The 24,035-nt window shown below is 27.0% G+C and overlaps 1 protein-coding gene across 4 annotated transcripts in view; it reads left to right on the forward strand.

The window, feature by feature from the left end:
* The window catches only part of LOC147802085 (serine/threonine-protein kinase mig-15-like), a 38,409-nt gene that overhangs the window by 11,057 nt on the left and 3,317 nt on the right, over positions 1 to 24,035 (forward strand). The window contains exons 6-10 of one of the 4 annotated variants that reach the window (XM_087153759.1): positions 1,051 to 1,301; positions 7,445 to 7,523; positions 8,047 to 8,163; positions 14,949 to 15,129; positions 19,775 to 19,837. In XM_087153759.1, the coding sequence (XP_087009885.1) occupies positions 1,051 to 1,112 (62 nt within the window). In that variant the 3' untranslated portion in view covers positions 1,113 to 1,301; positions 7,445 to 7,523; positions 8,047 to 8,163; positions 14,949 to 15,129; positions 19,775 to 19,837. Of the gene's footprint in view, positions 1 to 1,050; positions 1,302 to 7,444; positions 7,524 to 8,046; positions 8,164 to 9,013; positions 10,612 to 14,948; positions 15,130 to 19,774; positions 19,838 to 24,035 lie in introns of those variants that run through there. The other 3 variants (XM_087153758.1, XM_087153760.1, XM_087153761.1) reach the window with 3 other exon arrangements.

Consider the following 24,035-nt stretch of genomic DNA (forward strand, 5'->3'; position numbering starts at 1 on the left):
ACATTTAAAGTACATTTTAATCCAAGGGCAATGAAATTCAAGTACACCTTAAAAGATATTTCATGTTAAAAGTACTTTAAAGTATTATGTACATATTCAATTTGGCAGGAAATAAAAAATTAGTTCATGTTAAACAGGGTGCGTAACATTTTTAAAAAGTGCTTATTTTTTATTTGCGCTCTTTAAACGCCCTTAAAGGTGGTGGTTTTTTAATTCGGGTTTGTAAAAAGTGCATAATTTTCTATATTTTAAAATGAGATTTTTCTTTTCTTTGCCTTGTCGATTCTCGTTCTAAATTACAAAAAAGGACACGATTTTCACATTTTTCTCTGCAATATTTATCAGAAACTAGTTACTTTATCATGATTGTGTAATTTTTTTAAAAATGTTCTTGAATTTTATTGATTGTGAATTTTGTAAATTAATTTTGTTTCTTTTGAATTTTATTATGTTTATAAAGTAAGAACTTTAAACAATAGAAAAAAAAATGTGTTTATTACTGCACAGATCCTAATTAGAGTGCTTAAAAAGTATATAAAAGGTACTTATTTTTTGTTGAAAAATCTGGCTACACACCCTGTTAAAAAAAATTATGTTAAGCATGTTCACGTTAACGAGTTACCACTGTGTATTTATAAGTGTGTTTTTTCTTTATAAAAAACAGCTTGCAGTGTTTATATTTAGACTATTCATTTTAATGACTCAAACAGTGATGAATTCTTGTAAAGTGTCTACTTTTGACAAAAGTATGATTACTTTGTTTAGTGATGTTAATATTTAAAATTTTATTTTGAATTTTATATTTACATCAATTCTAATGTGTATAACCTTAAACGTAAATCCATTTCAAAGCATAACAAATATTATTTATAAACCTGTTTGTAGGTTTTTCATTAGACTACTTATCACAGCATTGTAATGATGATTAATTCTAATTAAGAGTCCAGTTCTTACTAGAATTTGATTTCTTTATTTTATAATTTTAAGAACTTTATGAGTAATATATCACTACTATACCAAAGAGTGACTGTTTTTATAATTTTTTCCCAGTCGAATTTGAAAGAATAAAGCTCCTTTTGATCGCCTTGAAAGAAAGCATAGAAATTTATTAATGGGCACCAATACCGTATCACAAATTCATGGCCTTCAAGTCTTTCGCAGACTTAGCTCACTGGCCTGCTCTAATAGATATGACGATTGAAGAGGGTGTTTGGCTCAAAGTAGTGTACGGTTCTACTGAAGGTTTTTAGGCTCTAGATTTGGATTCTGGTGATGTCTACGATATTTATATACCCGCTCATGTGAGTAAATTATTTTGATATCCTTCTGAGTTTTAATGAATTTTTTTGTAACTGATGCTTGAGTTTTCTGTGGTTTTCTCTGAAAATGATTGGTCACTCCCACTGTCACAACAGACTTTGGAATCGGTGCTGGTGTCGCTGTTTTCCTACAAAGAGTTGTCTATTATGAAATCCTATGCATTTGTTATGCAGACAATCATGTTCAGGATAGATTGAATGCTAAAGATATACCTATGGAACGTGACTAGTGCAGTGACCAGAATGGATCATTACATTTTTCCATTTGAAAGGGGTAAAAGCTAAATTTCTCCCATTCAACAAATTTTTACACCTTCGACTCTAAGCTGCATTCAATTTTCAGTAACGTTGAAAAGTAAAGGGTGGCTTATATTGCAATAAATATGGTATTTTAAAAATTGCAACTTTAGTAAACTTAAGAAAATAATAATCCAAAGAAACACAATGACTAATATGTTGGTTAAATAAAAAGAAGTTTTTTTTCTGAGTTAATAACATATAATAGATTTAAAAGTAACAAAAGTTTTCTCTTTGCTTTATTTAGGACTTGGTTTATTGATGTTAAATTTAGTTCTCAAGCATGTGGTTATCAAGATGTCATTGAATTGTGTTTTTGGTTTTTTTTGTCTTTGTTTTCTTAGTAGTTTACCTTATTCTTTTTCTGATGTAACTAGAGTAAAAGAATAGTTAAGTGAGTAAAGTTTGTATTCTTTTTGTTAGAGTACTAGACTACATGCTATTTTTACTAGACTAATAGTTTTAATATAATATTTAGCCACAGGAATCTGTTTCTGTGTTCTTGAAGATCACTTTAGTTCATATCTTGACATTTTGTGGCTGATTGTCATGATGTACATAATAACGTGGAAGATATTTATTATAAATTATACGAAATTAGTCTTAAAAACTTACAATAAGTGGCATACTGCAACACAAATATCCCTCACTCCATGGTTTGTTTGAAAATTTGTGCATAGTTTAAAATTACAGAGTTATAAGAGATAAGCTGACACGCATGCTCTACAACTTTAAAGCTTAGAAAAATATCAGTACCAGAGTTTCAAATGAGTTTGAAAACTTTATTGCCTGTAATATAATAACAAATTTTCAAAGTGAAGACCTTTGCATTTAATGCAGAGTTGTATGCAGGTCACTGAATTTTATGTGTATGCATGGTGCAGTTTACCTAATATTTTGCCCCATTCCTTATACAAGTATCTTTTTAGACGTGCCAAAATTTTGAGGTGTCACACAAATTCTTATCACCAAGATAAATCATAGGAAAAATTCATTGGAGTTAATTTCCTCGGATTTGATGACAATTTTCAATCTGTAAGAGATTCAAGGAAATGTAAATTTTATGCATAAAGTTTTGTATTTTATTTTTGCTGATAGTTTACACTTGAATAAATAAATTTTTATTTTACATAAAATTAACTTTTTTTAAATCTTTTATTTAGTTTACTTCAAAGCTCTTTTCTTTAAATTAAATGATAGTTTTACATTTTAGAAGCCTTATAGTCACTGTTAAACATTTTCTGCATCTATTTCCACTTCATTAAGCACCTTGATGATTTCTTAATTGAATAATAATATTTCCGTTGATCTTTTTCTTGCGCTCCTTTTGGATAGTTTCGCAATCGGGTATGTTTTAAATATGAATACATTATTTAGCTTTTAGTTTATGCTTCATGCGCTCTAATCCTAATTTTTGATGCAGATAAAAATATCATTGCTGCTTGCTTTTTATATATTTCTTACGTTCCTGAACTGGCCACCGCATTCTCCACATTTGACATGCTTGTATTTCTTCATGTGGGGTCAAATATAAAACAAGTAACCTGTACAATCAATAGTCTTGAAGCATCTAAAGATCTGGTTGCCACTGAAAATGTGCTGACTGTTTTTGCTAATGAACACCAATTCATGCGCCACTTCTTTGAATCTTGTTGATACTCGCTCTATTAAGTAATTCTATAATTTGATTGTAGACTGGTTGCAAGCTATTAGGAACTGTTAATAAATCTGTTAATATTAGGAACTGTTAATAAATCTTTTATCTAACTTGTTTTTCAATTACTTGGGAGTAATACTGCATTACATGCTAGCACTTTTAACACTGCATTTGAGCATATATTGTACATTCCTATACAAAATCAGTTTATTTAGGTCACCTCTAGCTGCCTTCACATTTTTGACGTATAGTTTTGAACCACCCTGTAATCTTATGACTTCCCCTAAATAAACTGATAATTTTCTGATCAAATACTAGTTTTATTACCAAAAAGTTATTCTTGATAGAGAACTTTGCGAATTAGCTAAAAATAAGCTTTAGTTCTTATATTTAAAGAGCTGACTCAGTTATTCAATAATTGAATCAACTTGGGGTGTAAATATGTATCCTTTGACTAAAAAGTAATGAAATGTGGATTTTGAAGTAGAATAAGAGTGGAAACTTCATTAAGTGTTGCAATTTATTTTGCCACATTTTTCTACTACAACCCTAATCTATACAATTGTAAAGCTATTTGTTGTAAAACTCTTTAAGTATAAACCTCTAATATAGATAGTTCAGCTTTGACCTTTTTCTGGGAGATGTGTTTTATTGTTTTATGCAACACTTTCTCATAAGGGTAGAAAATGTTTTCTACATTTCCCACTTACTTTCAAATATCAATTATAAGTTTGGGTATACATCTACTGTTTTCTTTCCTGCTTTTTTTGTAGTTAATTAAATTTTGTAAATTTTTTTGTTTACATTTCCCACTTACTTTCAAATATCAATTATAAATTTGGGTATACATCTACTGTTTTCTTTCCTGCTTTTTTTGTAGTTAATTTAAATTTTGTAAATTTTTTTGTTTAAAAAAATATTTTAAAGTTATTTTTCAAAGATAATTTCTTTATTGCTATTTTAATTTAACGAATAGCAATTTTGATTATGCATAAAAATATAAAGTAATCATAACCGTCAAAGTAAATTATCTCAAATTGAACTAAATATCGAAGTAAAATATTTTAAATAAACTCAAATAAATAATATTTTTTGAGTTTCTATTCTATTTTTGGTATAAATATGGTGCTTATTGGATTTTTAAAATTTTGAATATAATTGTTGCAGACAAGAAGAAATTATTTTTCTATGAATTTTAATAAAGATATTTATTTTGTAGGAAAAATTCATGTATATATTTACAGTTTTTAGCTATAACTTCATTCATGATTTCAAAGATTGCGGATTTTGAAATTGTAATTTATAATTCTGTATTTTTTATGCTTTTTTTGTAATGAAATCATAAATGGTATTTTTTTTTTCTTCCTAATCTTTTTTCTTTTGTGACAATTTTCGTGTTCTTCCCCTCTCATTGTGCTAGATTCAATTTAATTTTAAGTTAGTTTTTATGAAGTCTAATAATATCTCGTTGGTTTATCTTCATTACATCGAACTAAATTTTAAAATACATTAAAATTTCATAAGTTAAATTTCATTCATAAAATACATTAAAGGTTACTGACATTAAAATTTCATAAATCTATTACCTGAATTTAAAAAAAAAATTCTATTATAGTTTCTACATAGTTTCTGTAAGATGCATTCATTTATGAAATTTGGTACAAAAAGAAAATGACATGATGTTTTGAATATGAATATTTTATATGAATCATTTGCAACTGAAGCACAATAATTGAAATATTCATGTATTACTTGTTGGGAAGCTATTTTAAAAGAAAATTCTTTGGAAATCAAAGCACATATTTGATTCGAACTAAGAGATTGGAGGAATAAGGTTCTGAGTGATATGTTATAAATAAATTTAGAAACTGGCTAAAGCATTTTTTGAGTTAGTGATTTAAATTACGATATATGCTATTTAGAAAATGAAATTAAATTAAAAATGTTGTATTAATTTTTGTCAATGATTAACCAAGTTATTGTAGTTAATGGTTTTTTTATGTATCGCACAATTTATTTAATATAATATTGTAAATAAGATTAAGGGAATTTATTTGATTAAATAATTTTCAATAGTAACGACCATTCTTACAGAAAAGAACAGATCAATCGAATTAGCCAGGAATTATAGTAGAATTATCTTCGTTTCCCCCTCTTGTTTTTATTGTTATTATCATTAATAGTGAAAACATAAAACCGGCAAATAAAGTGGTAAAAACTATTTATCATTGATTGAAGTGACGTATTTTCATAAGTTGAAAAGATTTAACAATTCTAAAGATAAAAAATACATTCAAATAGTTATATTTGTAGTTAAATTGTCTTTTCGTGCATCAAAAATTATTTAAATTTCTTCTATTTTTACTCAGACTTATTGTAGAACAGAGACAAATTGTTTAAAATTTGTTTTAATATAAATATGTTAAAAAACAGCTTGTAAAATTTTTTTGATAGAAATTAAAGGTGAAATGCTTAATAAACGTACTAAAATTGCAAATATTAATTGTAATGTATTAAATAGTTATTATTATAGGTACTGATAATTATAGCTATTAAAACTTTTGTATGTTATTGTAAACTAAGACTTGATTCTTTAAATTTTGCTTTTGCAAAAATTGTTGTGAATGAGGGATTGATATAACAGCAAAAAAGAAAAAGCTGTTTCTATTATTTTTTCCATTCATTAATTTTTTTAAACATAAATGTACCTGTAGACATTGAAATATTATTTATTGAGATTCTGCATTGATAAACTTCAAAACAAAAAGATTGACAAAGTGTTACATGGTGCAAATGAATGAATGCTTGAAGGTGCATAAGTTATAATAACATAGGATAGGCTGATAATTTATTATAGAAAACGATATGGGAAATGTTATTTGTTTAATTTTTTATGCTGAATCTAATAAAACCACTGAAAAAGGATTTCTGCACTTATAAAGTGATACAAAAGCACAAGAGTCCCTCTCTGGTGGCCCTTGTATTATCCCTAAATACGATAGTCAAAGAAGTAGTGAACGGTGTTTAAGAAAAACAGTGAGAGTATAAAATTGTTTCATTCTCGTCACCATTTTTTTACGAACAGAGACTACCTTTTACAATTTCCACCCCCAGTCGCAGAAAGATACCCCTACAGACCTAGATGTCTTGTCGATCCCTCTTGAAAAGGTTAATAAATAAGTATGATATAATAAGCAGTTAATGTTGTAGTAAACAATACACAAAAATCGTAAGGAAGTTTGGAATTGAAGTAGCTCCCTGATTAAGTGTTTTCATGATTTGTATTTCATTGCAATTATGTTAAATAATCTGAAATCTTTGCTAGTGTGCATGTATGCATAGAGAATAATAAATGTCAGTTAATATATACTTTTTAAAATTCTGGTTTTAATATACGAAGTTCCTATGTTTAATCCCTGTATTCTTGGGTTATTTAAGGTTTTATCAAACTTCATAAAATATAATTAAAATCTGTTTTATAATCAAAAATTGCATTCATAATGTTTTTTCTTCAAAAATTGTCTTTAAAAGCCTTAAAATACTAACATTAAACACTAAATTTTGAAGCATTCTGCTGCAGTGGTAACAAAGAACTTTTTTTAATAGGAAATTGAAACTAATTTGGAATACATGTGATTTTTCATATGAAATATATATTAAAATGAACTAATTTGGTTTTTTGAATGTGTGTGACAATTAAAAAGAATTGGTATCATTGAAACATTTATTGGGTCCTAAATTAGAAAGGCATTTATACAAGTATTTTTTTTTATTATTATTATTCTATTTTTATATACTTGCTGCATCTTACACATTGGTATTGTATTATTGTTTTATTTTATATTATTTATTTATTTTTTGCTGATGGGCCTTTTTTTACACAATATATTTTCTGCTAGATTGTGCAGAATCTTTTTTTTTTCTGTGTATGATTTTTTATAGATATAATTAATTGTTTTGTAATTTTATGTCAGAATTTCTCTTGTTTTAAGTACCTATATATATATATATATATATATATATATATATATATATATATATATATATATATATATATATATATATATATATATATATATATATATATAGTCTGCTCCTTTGTTTAGTTTATTTTAATCATTGTCCAAAGCATTTCAAAAGTTTTTAATGTTCTTGTTTATATTTCTTTTAGTCTCAGGGCTCCATTACACCTCACACTATAGTCACTCTTCCCAATTCCAAAGGCTTGCAACTTCTTCTTTGTTATGATAGTGAGTATAATTTCAATGCTTAAAATTTATAACTGAACATAAATTGTTTTACATTTGATTCCAGCTATTTACTGCTCATTTTAAGAATTTATCAAATTTTTTTAAGAAAAAAGTATCTTCTAACTGTATAAATTGTTATTGTTAGAGATTTAAAATTACTGATTATAGTTTTATTGTAATTATTGCTAATCATATGTTGCATTATCAGTTTAAAAATGTACCCGAACAACAAGTTCTCCATTATTTCGAAGACTTCCTGTTTTCTATAATTTTTGTGTAGGTTAATTTGGTTAAAAATGATGGTTTTCTTAATTTTGATAATTTTTCACACAATGCGACAAAATGTGCTATGTCGAGCAGATACTAAAAAGTAACTGAATATTTAATATGTGTTTGAGTTTAATCTGTGCATTTTACATCACACATATTAAAGTTTAGTATTTCTTTCAAATATTTCATTGTACATTAAATTGTTCTGCAGAGTCTTCATTATTATAAAATCAGAACTTTTTGAAATTTGCAGTTTCATTTCTTTGAATGTATTGAACCTGCTGTCAGCACAGTTTCAGCAGAAACTGAAGAAATGCAAGGCACTGCATTCCTTTAGGAAAACTTTGGAAAGATCCCACCACTAAATTCTGTATGTGTGCCACATTTGTTGTATTTCGGACAACCTGTATAGAATAAGTTGTTTGTGATGAATTATGAAAGTTTTTACTTTTTTTAACAATTTTGTATATATCTATACGTATATTGAACCATTAATATTAACATTAAATGTACTTATACAAATATACTTATTACAAATATATTTAAATGTTCTTATTCTTGTTTTTTATAAAGAGACAATTTTTATGTTCAGACTATTTTTTTAAAAAAGGTCAATTTTTATTAAAACATATTTATTAACATACTCTTTCTTAAATATTTAATTAAAATAATGAATTTCATGAAAAATTAAATAAACTGATAAAATTAAAACTTTTTTAATCGGCAATTTTTTAAAAAGATTAAATTGTTGAGCTGTTTGTTTTGGATACAGCTAAAAACATATATAAGGAAATAAACATAATTTGATAGACATATTTTACAAAATTGGATATTGCTCAAAATCAGTGTTAAACATTTTCCAAAATAGGTGTTTAAGCACAATGATTCTTTTCAATATTAAAGATGGAACCGAAAATTCTGACATAAAACTAAACCAATTTGGATTACACTCAATTAATTTTAAACATTAACAGTGATGGAACATGTGCCAAAAAATGTAAAAAGTGGTGTTCAGTAAGAAAGAAAAAAAGAAACTTAAAGGGAATAAAAATTATTTTTATTTATTTCTTTTAATTTATTATTTACTTTTAATGTTTATTAGTTTTTTATTTTAAATATATATCATTGATAATGTTAATATATTGTAGTAGTTATAAATGAAAAGTTAAATTGAGAATTTGTTTAATGCTTTAAGTTTCCATCATATTTTGGTATTATAGGCACATGTCTTATCACTGCACTAGGAATAATCCTTATGGATTAAGATTTTGGACTGCTAGGTTAGGTTGACTAGGATCGTTTGAAAAGTTGCAAATGTAACTTTTCAGATGATCTCAGTGAGTTAAAAAATAAAATCAAATATATTTTTTGAAAACCTTTTAATTTCTCAAAGCTTGAAGTCTGAGGTTCGGAAAATCACTCAACTATTTTGAGAATTTGTAAAAGTCTGTTGAATAATTACTTACAATTAAAATTACATATGTAGAGATTTATGCATTATGAAATTATTTTAGTTCCAGGTAATTCTTTTGAAAAATAATTATAACAGTAGTATAAAAATCTGAATTAAATGCTTGTCTTCTTTGACACTCACATTAAGTTGTTTAAATGCCTATTTTCTTTGAAATATGTTGTCCATTTTTTTTTTGAAAATATCCATTTCGAGCTTTTTCTTCTTTGTTAGCAAAATTCCACCTGACTGTTGATCAAAAAAATTTAGATTTCTCAAGATCCTTCTCTTTATTTCTATTTAAGAATTACAACTTTTTTAAGAGTTGAACAGAAAAAAAGCTTTCTGTTCCAAACATCCTTAAAAATGTTAGTAGTTTGTAATTAAACATCTTCTTTGCTTTCTAGCAATAAAAACATACAAATACAAAGTATTACATAAATTAGTTTGATTCTTAAATGTTTTAAGATGTTTAAAAAATTGTTGGAATGGAAAATTTACTCAGAACATTCAAGAAGGTGTTGATAGTTTTTATTGTTTTACAAAATTTTTTAAATAATTATATTTTAAAGTGGTATTAACTATATTTAGTAATTGTAACGAGATCAGTGCTTGTTTTCACTTTAACTTTTTTGTTATATTTAAAGAACTCAACATACTTATCTTTCAAAACTTAAGGCATCTCCATTTTTTTTAAAAATTTGCTATGTATTTTTCTTTCTCTTATCTTTTACTGTATTTTGAAATATTTTTTAAGATAATGATTTTTAGCAGAATTTTTTCCATTCTATTTTTTGAGTAGTTTAGGTACTGAAATTATTTATTATGAGTAAAAATAATTTGTTTATTTTTATTTCTAGATGGAGGAGTTTATGTAAATTCTTGTGGGAAAGTTAATATGCTAATTATTAAGTGCTAACCATTAATTAAGTTATGAATCAAACACAAAAATGTATTTTCTCTGCATTAACATATATGTTTTTTTGCATCTTTGGATTCTTAACCTTTCAAATATAGGAGGTAACTGGAATCTGGCAGGGTTGCCACTCCACAGGAAGAACAGGGAAAACCTGGAAAATACAGGAAATTTAAAAATCACCTAAAATAGCAGGGAATTTTTATTTTTTCTTTATAAACTGGGAAAATGCAGGGAATTTTTTTTCTTATTTTTGGGTCATTCCATGTCAGTTCATCCAGCCATGGCACCCACCATCTCAGATTTTGATGAAAATTTGTACACTTATAGAATTTTTGATGCTGATTTCAAAAATATCAATTATATTTAAATCAGTTAAGGGGTTTAAAAGTTATAAGCATTTATATTTTTGCCAAAATGGCACATTTGCCGCCATTTTGATTCATACATCAAAGGCTATTACTGATTGTAACTCACCTTATATTTGTCATAGAGCAATAATTTTTTTTTTGTTCAGAATAAAATAACCTGCCATTTTAACACATTTGTTTGCAAATAATTATCTTACTTATTTAGTAAATGGATCTGTTTTGCAGTTTTTTGATCAACAGAGTTGAGTAACTTCAGGAGCTGATTTCTGGCAACTTGCCCCCTTCAATTTCAAAAATATTTTAGGCAAAGATAGTTGAAAGTGCAAACTAGCATCTGATATAAAAATTTTGATGGGTGGTTCACTCACTTTTTTTAAAAAATTATTTTTCTTATGAATTATATGCATTAAAAGTACTGGTAGTTTGAAGATTTATAGTCCTTAATTGTAATTGTAACTTGAGTATAATAAAATTATGTAAAAAAATTTGAATGGTAGATTATGATGTAAAACAAAGTGATCATTTATTAAATTATATTTTTTCTTCTTTCTTTGAGCCCCACCCCCCTCAGAAAAGAAAAGAAGAAAGGAAAAAATTTGAGAATGAACAACACAAACGCAATTTCTGCATCACAAACACAATTTCTGGCCAGGGATTGCTGAAATTTTCAATTTAGCTCTATATGTTTTAGCTTGATCTACACTTATGACATGAAGGGAGACTTTCTTGGTCTTATTGGAAGGAGAATTAAATAAGTCACAATTTCTGGCCAGGGATTGCTGAAATTTTCAATTTAGCTCTATATGTTTTAGCTTGATCTACACTTATGACATGAAGGGAGACTTTCTTGGTCTTATTGGAAGGAGTTTTTGTTTTTTTTTATGTATATATATAAATATTTCATTCTGATACTAGATGTGCTCCTCATGTATGAGGCATATAGTTGAACATTCCTTAAAATTTAAATTGCTCTTTAATAAAATAAGTTCTATGTTCTCAAAAGAAAGTTTCAAAGTCTTCTGTGAGTTTAAACTGCATTTAAAATCTTTCAAAGATAATCCAGTACTACATAATACTTGGGTTTCCATAATAAAACTCTTCTTTTAATACCAAATTGATACAAATAAAATTTTTGAAAACTTTTTCTATTCTGTTCTAAATTAATGGAAATACCATTTTATTGGTTTGAAAGAAAATAAATTTTACATGAGACTCAATTCTGATTGGAACAAACAGAAATGTTCTGGCAAATGATACATTCTGATTAGTCAAATTTCTTTTTTGGGAAGGTAGGGATGGAGTGTGTCAATAGTTTTTAGTATTTTTTTTTCTATTCAGACGTTTTTTTTTTTTTTAAATTTGGATGTATCTAATTATAATAAAAGTCTTGCAGAATAAAAAAAGGCCTGCAAGTGTTAGTGATGAAATAAGAGCATACAAATTATCAGATAGTTGGTGATTTAAAATCATTTCAATATAATTAAAATAAATAGAAAATAAATATTTTGAGCTTTATCAACGTTTTAACTGAAATGTTTTAGGAGTATCTCATTACCATAACAATCATTGTGACCAGGGTTGGGGTTTTGGACGTCCTAAACTGGTTTTGGACAGGACACGTGGGTTAAACTCTCCTAAACTGGATGAAACTGTCTTAAAGTGTTCTAACCCTTGAACTTTGGTAAACGGTAAAAAATCTATAGGTGTAACCATTGTACACATTATAATTACATGAATCAATAAATATTTGATATTTTTTATACAATTTACTATAACTTATTAAAGGAAAATAATATAATATAATAAGAAAAGGTTTATAATTTTATAATTTTTGAAGCTCCACAATTCATTGAGCAACAAAAGTCAATACCTAACCCTTTAAATATAAATATGCTTTTAATACTGATAAATAATGTTTTTGCATAAGGATAAATTATGCAATATTAAATAATAATTTTTTTTTTAAAAAATACTAAATTTGTTTAAAAATGAACCTTTTATTTTTTACAATATTTTTTTAAAAATTTTTTATAATTTCTGCATTACAGGATGATAAAAAAGACATCTATTTTAAAAAAAATTGTTTTTAAATATGAATATATTAGTTTAAATTGGAAGTACAAAATAACTGCAAAATGTGTTAACAGTTTTGAAAGGCATAACATCAGTTTCAGTTACTGACATTGGTGATGTATCACCACTATGCTAAAAGAATCGAGCATGAATGAAATAAAAGTATTCTTGAATAGTACTTATAGATAAATAAACCTGTTTATGAGTAACCAAGCACTTAGTCCCTAATAGCTTAACCTGTATGGCAAAGGTCAAACTTCAGTTATGTACTATTGAAGGAGCGGACCAATTGAACTTGATTACTGATTAATCTTCCTTTGTTTATTGTTTAAATTGAAGAGTCAAACAATATTAATAAAACATTATATTTTTAAAGACAAATATTCTCTAGTAGATTTATTATCAATATGTTATTAGTTCTATGTTTATTTTACCTTCTAAATATTGTACAGATAAAATTGTGACATAATTTGAGTAAAAGGGTTTTGGACAAAGGGGTTTTGGACTGGATGGTTTAAACCGTGAATTAATCCATTCTGTTCTAAACCTTGCCAACCCTGGTTGTGACAAATAAAAGGATAAAATTAACTATAAATATTCAGAATTTGGTCTTGAATTACATTTTAGAATCAAACAAAATGTTTGAATTAAAATAAAGTGTACAATGATTTTCTCACTGATATTATTCAACATCATAAATTCTGATTTTCTCCTTCCATAAAGATCAAAGTTAGTTCAATTAAAAATAAAATTTAATGGCTGCTTTTTATTATTTGGTATTACCCTCTACTCTTTTAGAGAAACTTTTATTTATCTTTTTTTAGATTCTGATCACTCATTTATCAAAGCTATATGATTCTGGATAATTTTATTTACAAAAAAGGTGAAATTCTGTTCATTCTCAAATTTTTTCGTTTTCTTTTTTGAAGGGGAGGGGGCTCAAATAAAGAAGAAAAAAATGATTTAATAAATTATTACTTTATTTTACATATTTTTCTACCATTCTCATTTATTATACTCTAGTTACAATTACAATTAAGGACTACGAATCATCAAACTACCAATACTTTTAACGCATAATAATTCATAAGAAAAATATTTTTTTTAAAAGTAAGTGAACCGCCCATCAAACTTTTTATATCAGATGTTAGTTTGCACTTTCAACTATCTTTGCCTGAAATATTTTTTAAATTGAAGGGGGCGAGTTGTCAGAAATCAGCTCCTGAAGTTACTCAACTCCGTTGATCAAAAAACTGCAAAACAGACCCATTTACTAAATAATTAAGATAATTATTTGCAAACAAATGTGTTTCAATGACAGATTATTTTATTCTGAACAAAATAAAAAAAATTTATTGCTCTATGACAATTATAAGGTGAGTTACAATACCCTTTGATGTATGAATCAAAATGGCGGCAAATGTGCCATTTTGGCAAAAATATAAATGCTTATAACTTTTAAACCCCTTAACTGATTTAAATGTAATTGATATTTTTGAAATCAGAATCAAAAATTCTATAAGTGCACAAATTTTCATCAAAATCTGAGACGGTGGGTGCCATTTTTGTAAAATCCTATATGATTTGACGTGGAATAACCCTTTTATCTTTTGAAAAATGGTGACCACTCAAAGTGTAATCTATGGGATATTTAACCATGATATTTCAGCTGTACTAAACTATTTCATATACTATAGCATTATTTAGGTATGCTCAGCTGTTTTGCCAGCAATTAAAACTAATAAATATAGTTTACCTAATATAGCTCACACAAGAGTGCAGTAATTGTTGTTTCCTCTTAATATATTGCGTATATGTACAGGGAAAATATGGGGAATTTTTTTTCCTTCCAGATTTGAGTGGCAACCTTGTCCGGAAAATAGGATCCCCATAATTTGGCCAGGAGAGCGTTCCAAAGTTTGGACCCCTTAATGTTAATTTCACTTTTTGTGTTTTTAATCAATTTTCAAAAATACTAAGGAAATTTTTAAAAAAAATTGCACCCACTCATAAAACCTGTTTACTCAAACATAATTTCATGCAAAAAAAAAAAATTTTAATAGTTTATTATTTTTCTTATTTAATTGTAGATGAAAATTTTTTATACCATATTAATCTATTTTTTTCAAGAAAAATAAAATAGAGATCAAATTATTAAAGTAAAAATTTTGATATCAATATTTTTAAGTAGTAGTTCTATTAAGCAATTTTCATAGAATCTTAAAAACAATTACAATTTACTAATGTTCTAAATTCAGAAAAAACATTCTGAAAATACTTATTTTGATATTCTCTGTAAGTTTTTATGATTCTGTTACAAATTAATGTTGTACCTAAATTTTCAGGCATGAGTTTGAATCATTCAAAAGCAATGAAAATGAATTATCTGCATCTTCAGAGGTAGTTGGTGTGATAGTGACTAGCAAGAGGCAAATTCGATTGCAAAGATGATGCTGGAAATCAGTGTGACTTTATATCCCGTTACTTTGCACTACTGGTTGGGAGTAGCTGAGGACCCAGTTACTGGTATTTATCTTATCTTAATTATTTGACGTTAAATTTACAATTATGCAAAATGAAATAAAAAGTTGAGATTTTGAAATTTTTGCTTTTTTGATGATATATAGCCAGGCCTCAGTTGATCTATTTTTCTTTTAAAATAAATAATCTCAAGAAACAGAAGCTAGAAAATATATTTCATAATGAAAAACAAAAAAAATTATGACCTTTAAATATGAAATAAGAAAAGTTGAAATTATTTTAGTACTCTTGTTACCAGCCTTTAGATAAATCAGATAAAGTCCCATATCTATCTGTTTTGTCTCTTGTCGACCGTAAATTTTTTTAGTCTTTCACTATTATTTATGAATTTCTTTTTTGGACACTTAGCATTTATTCCTTTTATGAGTTAGTCACAACACACTGAATTAAATGTTTGAGAAAGTAAGAGAGTAGATGACAGGGCGACATATAAGGTTGGTTTTTTCTGTAATAGTGCAAATTATTCAATTTTTCACTAATTTTGGCTGCTGAGGGCCATTGTTTTCATTTCCGGTCATTGTTATTTTTAGTTGTATAACATATATTATTGCTTCTATTACTACTTGGATTTATTATAAAATGAGTTTCTCACAGAAGCTATTAAAGTTTTTTCATTTCATTTTTTATGTCTTTTGTTTGTTTGTTCCGTTTTTGTATGAGTATGCAATGCTATTTAACTTTAACCCAGTGTAGTTGATTTTTCCAAATTCCTTTTTTGAAATAATACAACTGTAAATGTTACAAATATGCCGATGACAAGTATTGGTTGCATTTACTGTATTTTGTGTTTACTATCTGTATAATGATTTGCAACCACAAACCAACAAAGGGGAAGGTTTTGTTAAATGTTGGTTGTCATAAAGATGGAAGCATAGGAATTTTATCTAGAGAAACATATTATGGGTAATTTTTAAAACAGTTTGGGTGCTGAAGGATTAAAAAGAATTCTTTTTGATGTGAAGGATCTGAGGTCTGGTTATTTAAAGATAATAATTTTTAATATTTTATTTATTTGCTTGATCTTTTTATAAGAGAATTTATCTTTTCATCATAAATTTAAGAGTCCTATTTTTTTCCTGAATTTTTTTTTAACCCTTGTTGAACAGCCTACTCAATTTTGGGTTTAGGACTACTAATGTTCAACTCCGTAGCCTTGTAATTTTGAACCCAACCCAGAAGACAAGGGAACTCCTGGATCAAATATTGGGAAAAATTTGCTTTTCTGGAGGACTTTTTGATGGAGCTAACCCATATTTGCGTTACATGGAGAGTAAAACCTCCCACGTTTAACCTGACGGCAAGGGGACTATATCCCATGATTCATCTGCCACTCAGTATATTTCGCGTCAGCATTGTGGTCGGTGCAAGCCGAATGCGGAATTTGAATCGACCAGCCATTGCCAGAATTCGATCCTGGTGTACCTCATTGGAAGGCGAACGCTCTATCCCCTCCCTGAGCCATCATAGCTTGCATAAAAAATTTTGAGATATTTTTTGTGAAATATGAATATAAACTTCTATTTTGCATCTTTGGTATGTTTTATTACTAAAGAATTAAAATGATGTTGCTAGAAAAATAATATTAACTGAAAGGCAAATAATTAGTTTTCTTTTCAAAAAGATGCATGATTTTAGTTTCGTTAATTCTTTTTTTTTAACCCTGAAGTTTTACTTTCTTTTAGAATAAGAATCATTTTTACTTTTATTCACTTTATCAATTGTTCTAGAGTTGGCTCCAGTTCCAACTTGTTCTGATTGATACTTTATTGCAATCATGGTTAGAAAGTAAGGAAATATAATCACTGGTACAATGAACAAGTAACTTCAGGGATGAGATTCTTCCGCGAAAATTTTTTTGAACAAGTTAAAATATTTTATGAGGAATTTAATTTTCCTAAGAGCGAAAGCATTGAAGTCCTCATTCCTTACTCTGAAGTTTCTCAAAAAATCATTTCCTTGGGATAAAACTGGTTGACCTTTATACAGAGATGAGAATTTTTCGCTTTTGCCTTTCGAATTTCAGCCTTTTTATCAAAAACTCGGATTCTTTAAAAGTTTCGTTTTTTTTTAAAAAAAAAAAATATCCCGCTTTTTTTTTTTTTTTTTTTTTTTGAAAATTCAATCGTTAAAATAAAATAATCATATTTATTTACGATTTTCAAAGATAAACAAAAAATTCAAACTACATCCTAGCTGCTAACCCACCCTTCCGTATTTTTACTTATTTTAGCTATTTTCTCTTCACAGAAAATAAGATTTTCCGTATTTTTATTCGTCTGCCGGCTAGCTCGTAGTTTTGCAATTCAGACGTCATGAGCCTGTTGTCTGGCGTGAAAGCAAACAAAAAAAAAATGAAATAATAGAGGTGGATTTGGGGTGAAAATATTTAATTGCTCATTCACTTAATCTTGTAAATTTTTATTTATTATGTCTAAACAAAAACAATACAAACAAGCCTTTTAGAAATCCCAAGTCCAGTCTCTCGCGATTTTAATATCAATCATCGATTTCGTATTTACCTGATTTAAAGGTTGCGCTTTGCGATTCTTATTTATGCTATTCAAACATCGCACATTATGATTCTTAGTTACGAGATTTAAAAATCCAATATCGCGTTTTGCATTTATGCATTTTTAAAATCGCTATTTTATTATCAAACATCGATTTTCGTATTTGCCTGATTTGAAAGTTGAACATTGCGAGTCTTATTCAGGCGATTTAAATATCGTACATTGCGATTCTTATTTACGAGATTTAAAAATCCAATACTATAGCGATTTGTATTTACGCTCTTTTAAAACCCTATGTAGCGATTCGTATTCATGCGAGCTTAAAATCCTATGTCGTGACTCGTTTTTGCGGTTGTAATATCAAACATCGATTTTCGTATTTATACGAAATCCAATCCAATAAAGTAATTTGTATTTACGCTTCTTAAAACCCTATGTAGCGATTGGTATTCATGCGAGCTTAGAATTCTATGTCGTGATACGTTTTTGCGGTTGTAAAATCAAACATTGATTTTCGTACTTAAACGTGTTTTAAAAATTAGACATTGTGATTTGTATTTGCGCGGTTTGAAAATTATGCATCGTGATTCGTGTTTACGTGCTCTAAAAATTACGCATCATGATTTGTATTTCTGCATACTTTAAAATTCTATATAGAGCTTCATATTCACATGATTTAAAAGCCTCATATTGGGATTCATATTGTCTCAATTTAAAAATAAGGCATGTGATTAATATTTATATATTCATACAATTTTAAAATTAATCATCAGGATTTATAATCACATGGTTTACAAGTTTAAAGATCTCACTCTTTTTGTCAAATTTTTGTGTATATATATATATATATATATATATATATATATATATATATATATATATATATATATATATATATATACATATATATATATATTCATTCTTGGATTTCCTCTTTTTTACTTTCTGACTACTCTCATCCTTGTAAAATATATTACTACCTAATTCATACACAGTTTCAATGGTCTACTTGCTTGTCTCTATTTGAATTTTTATTTTAAATTAATAGTGTGAATGTTAAATAGTGTTTTCATCATAGATAGGATAATATAGTGTTTTCATCATAGAAAAAAAATGGGTGAGAATTTCTCACCCTTTCTCAAAAACAGGGTGAGATTTCTAAAAACTAAAAAAACACAAAAACTCTTGAAAAAAAAATCATTTCTTTAATTATAATACATTTTTAACGTCTTCTATTTTTAAAGCATTGAATATTTTTGATAAAGCATTGAATATTTGAATATTACATGAAGAAACCTAACCTATGGTAAACACGTGGTTGCAGAGAAATGTGTTCTGAAAAGAATTCTGTGGTTGTGTTTTGTTGTTCGAAAAGGTTCTGAACAATACTGGTAAATAGGGAAGCTAAATAACGGGGCAGATGTTGAAAATAATGAAAGATCCAGGAAGATAAGTGAAACGGATTTTATTCTAAATGGCGTAATTCTGAGCTTTTTCCAAAATGCCAGAAATTCGCGAATTTTGAAATTGATGTAGAGAATGCTTGAATTTCTCGCGGTAATAATTTTTTAATGCGAGAAAAGAAAAAATATGCGAGATTCTCGCTTTGTAGTGGAAACACTGTAATGATATAATATAGAATATGGACAGTAATAGAATATGGAATTGTCAAATGGAACTTCATTCCTAACAATGAAGAAATATTCTATTTTGCACTATATGCTATTTTTTATTATTTCAAATCATATAACTAAAACAGCTTACCATTCGTTAACAATGATTGCTGGTCAGGGAGGCCATTGATTATTTATTTTATGATGGTTGGATTTATGATGATGGTCTCAGGCCATCATTAGTTTTGAGCCCTGGTTGTAATTTTTTCAATTAAATATATCTTTCTGTTAATCTTAAATTGTTGACAATAACTTAGAATGTTAAAGATTTTTACCTTTTTGCCTTGTATAAGTGGAAACTCTGTTGCTTTGTCTCCAGTTCAAGTTCAGATTAATTTAAATTCTATGGTATTAATTGTTTTAATTAAAAATTAAAAATAAATTAATCATATTTTCATGTTTTAATCAAATGTTTTGGCCTTTTATTAAAATTAAATTTCTTTTCAGGTTCTGCTCATTCAGTGCTTGCTCCATATTGGTCTAAAACTCTACAACATAATTCTTTTTGTGGTATGTAAAATATGTATTTGTAGAATTTTTTTTCTTTAGTCTAATTATTGGGGTGCACCACCTGCGATCCGCTGACTGTTGATGTGCGGCCTGCAAGAGCTTCTGAACGCAATAAAAAGTTTCTTTTAATTTGGTTTTTGCTTAAACATTATGATTTTTCTTTAATTAAAATATTTAATTCAAATTTATATTACTCAATAAAATGCATATACTTTTTGATCTTTCATTCTTTAAGCTTCTTTTTGGTTAGAATTTGTATTTCCCCCTCCAATATTTATGTATGCATATTTATTTGATACATTAATTATTGTGAAAAATAGAAAAAGTTTTTTTTTTAAAAAGTATTAGTTTTTTTTTTTTAGTTTTAAATGAATTAAAATCGTTAAAAGTATTTAATTTTCTGCAAATATGTTATTAAGTTTACTGATAAAACTATTTAGTGCTTCATAATGCTTAGATTAAAATCATTATATTTGCATCTGACATGACTAAATATGCGTGCGGCCCTTTGTTATCTACCTGCCGTGCAAGTGGTCCTTCACTTAAAAAGGTTGAGCACCCCTACCTTATTTTCCTGTTAAGGAAAAAAAAATTTGTGGAGTAAAATTTCTTTATATGTAACATAACTTTTATAAGGGTAAGCTAAGTAAGCAAGATCCAAGCTAGAGTACATCATGAATGTGCAAAAATAGTGTTTTATCCCTGTTAGGATGTTTGTATGTTATTTATAAAAGTTTAACCCTGTTCATAATTGTTACTTCAAAAAATATAGAATTTATCCAGTACTGATTCATTGAATATTTTTTTTTATTCACCTTGTATGAAAATAGTTATTCAGCTAGCATACATATTGGAATGCGTGATTTTTCATTCCTAAATGCTTTACATTTTTGCTACAGGTACAGTTTTTCATTTTTTTATAGAGGCAAACTTTGGGAAATTACAAAAGTTCATAAAAGATTACATTTATTTTAAAGCTAAGAAGGTCAAATTTTATAAATTTGTCAAAAATTGTCCTTATCATTCTTTGTCATAAATCATGTATAATTTTGAAAAATATAGTTTTTGAGAGTTGTTTTAAAGTTAATAATGACGTGCCTCTAAAAAAATCAGAAAAAAATAAAATGTGGTAAAATTTTTTTCCTATAAATGTGAACAAAGTCTGAATTTATTTCAATTTTTCAGATTTAGAATTATTATTTTATTTTTATTTAGTATTTCAGTGTCTTAATTCGTAAATAATGTTTAAGTCATAACATACTGTTAAAATTAGGGATTTAAAAACTTAAAATAAGTAACTTCGGGCATAAATAGTTTGAAAATGAACAATTTAGTATCATGGATGATAATTATTGCGAAAAAATGGTAATGATGGATTCATGTTAGAAATCTAACATCTTAAATATACTAAGGAATAAAGGACAAAAAAATGCCAGAATGTATTTTAAGTTTAACATTGAAATGTGCATGTTTTTTTACGCATGCATCCTTTACTGATATATTTTGCTTAAAAACCCTGAAAGTATTTGCTTGATAAAATGTTGACTATGATGCACAGAGCAAACCATTAGAAATTAATTTCCTATGTGAAGTTTTTACCCTATCTGCTAAGTATGTCTTTTTCCCCCCTTACTTTGCGTTTTATACCCTCTTTTTTCATGGGTCAATGTAAATTTTTTATGATCTTACAAAAATAGATATACTTTATTTGCATAGAAGTACATGATAAAGTAACTCTCTTTGGTAATTTGGCACTGAAGCAATTTTCTTTCATTTTAAATTTAATCAAGTAATGGTTTATATTAGGTTTATAATATAAGGATATTAGGTTTAAAATAAAAACATGCGTAACAGTTAAAATGCCTCTTGGCATTCTTTGTTTTTTTGTTAGTCCAAGGCAAGGAATTTGGTTTTGTTACATTAACAGTGTTTTTTAAAGCTCTTTCACAAAGAAGATTAAAAAGTTGACCACCGCCTTACAATTTAAGAGAATTTATAATTATATGCACTTGTGAAGACAAAATTCAGGTGTGGTTGGAAGTTGTATGGTATAATTGACTAATTGAAGATAGTGATGAAAAACAGGATAATGAAAGTTGAAGATGTAAACTGGATCATAAATTATAATAAAACTTGTATTTAGTAGTTATTTGTAGAGCTCAAGATTCAAAATTTATATTCTATCAATAAGACTTTAAGCTAAATAAATTTTGCATAATATAATATTAATAAGGGCAGGCTATAGGGAATAAATCTCCCATGACCTACCTAATCAAAAGCCAAATTTAAAAGTAGTTGAATTGTTCCCCACAGACAGTTAGAATCATGAGAAGAGATCCAGAGTTGGTGGTTTATCAAAAAATAACATAGCTGAAAATAAAGCCAACCCCCCATGATCAATATTAGGTTTGAAAAATACCTTGGTAATCCCAAATTGCCAACAAGACTGTGAGAATTAGTATAACCGTGTAATTTAAACATATTTGAAGTAAGAAATTTAGGAATGAAGAGTTATAAATAATAAAAAAAAAATTGATTAGGCGCAACGGTGAATTAATGAATCTACATTAGTATTGAAATAAAAAGTTAGTCGTTACATTGATCAATGAGAAAAGAATAAAATATTTTATATTCGCCATTATAAAAATTAACTAATTGATTTAATTTAATTATAATTTGATTAAGAATGAGTAAAAAAACAAGTTTAAGAAATTAAAGAAATTTTAAAAGTTATGAAATATGTGATGCCCATTGTGGCCTCACAACACTATCTTGCTCTAGTGAGTTATCCTGACTTAGAATGAGAGAAAAATTTGAATATTTTAAAAGTTATTCAGCTTTTTTAAAACTTAGTGAGATTTTTATGAATGAAAATTATTTGAATCAAAGACTTATTCTTAGCCCAGATAATGTAGCATTGTTCAAATATTAAAATATAAAACCGTTTTCACAAAAATGTGTCTCTACTTCTTATTGATGTTTTACATCGTTTTCAGAACTAGCATGGATAATAATATTGGCTAAAGATAGGTCAAACATGACCGGGGCTCCCGTGGGTCTATTACAATTATTTTATAAAATTCTACTTTTAAGTGAAACTTTTTTATGTTTCCATTCTCGTTCAATGTTTTTGCTAACAAAGTCTAATTTTTGACATAGCAAAAATAAAAAACTAAGTTCTCTGATAAAGAATCGCATGATATAAATAAAATATGAGATGAATTTCCATTGAAATTTCCCTAATATACCTGGAAAAGTCAGGGAATTTTTTATGAAATTCAGTGGGAACTAGGATGTCCTAACAGTTGTTGCAAACTCACAGCAGTTATAAAAATAGCTTGTTATTCAGTAAAAAAAGAGTTTTATTTCATTTGACGACAGAGTCTTTTAAAATTACCCTAAAACTTAATCAGGGCTGATTGTGCTCCGGAAAAAATCTGGATTTCCGGATATTTCTCTAACCGTGATTCGGAAGTTTCCGGAGATCGAAGGTTCAGATGTTTCAAAAAATCATTGATCACAAAAGTTTTCGGAAATCAAATTTTCAAAGGTGGAACTTAAAAACGCAGTTTACTTTATTTGTTTGTAAGGAGAGCTACTTTATAAGCTTATATTCAAGATTAATATTCATTTTTTATCAGTAAATAGTTATTATAATCATAAACTCAAGAAAGAAAGACATATTTGTAAATTTCAATTACTTCTCTAAGTCATCATAGGTATGTGTAAAATTTTAAATATATTTTATGTAAACTAAATTAAGTATAACTTAAGTAAACTAAGTACAAAAACACCTTGATTAAATTTTTTTCTAATGTTTCGATTTAAATTTTTTTTTTTTTTTTACTCTAGAAATTTTCTGGAATTTTGACTTGGGCTCACAATTACCCCTGTGGTCAATGACTTTTTAAGATGAATACAAAAAATTATTTATCCCTAACGGTTACAAATTATTGTAGCGATTTTAAAAAATAAAATGATACAAAATGCAAAGGTATTAAAAATACTTAAGTACATTTTTAATCAATTTCCATTTAACATTAAATAAAATATTAAAATTCAAAATTATCACACAAAAAACGGCCAAAATTTTATCATCTAAAATTGTGTATACAATTCAATGTACTAAATTTAAATTAAGATTGTGAAATAAATAAAAATTACATTGTATTATTCTATTTTCATTTCTGTCATTAGG

Source organism: Parasteatoda tepidariorum, chromosome 10 (assembly GCF_982258835.1).
Source record: "Parasteatoda tepidariorum strain Cologne lab strain chromosome 10, Ptep-v5.0, whole genome shotgun sequence".
In the NCBI taxonomy this organism is placed as follows: domain Eukaryota; kingdom Metazoa; phylum Arthropoda; class Arachnida; order Araneae; family Theridiidae; genus Parasteatoda; species Parasteatoda tepidariorum.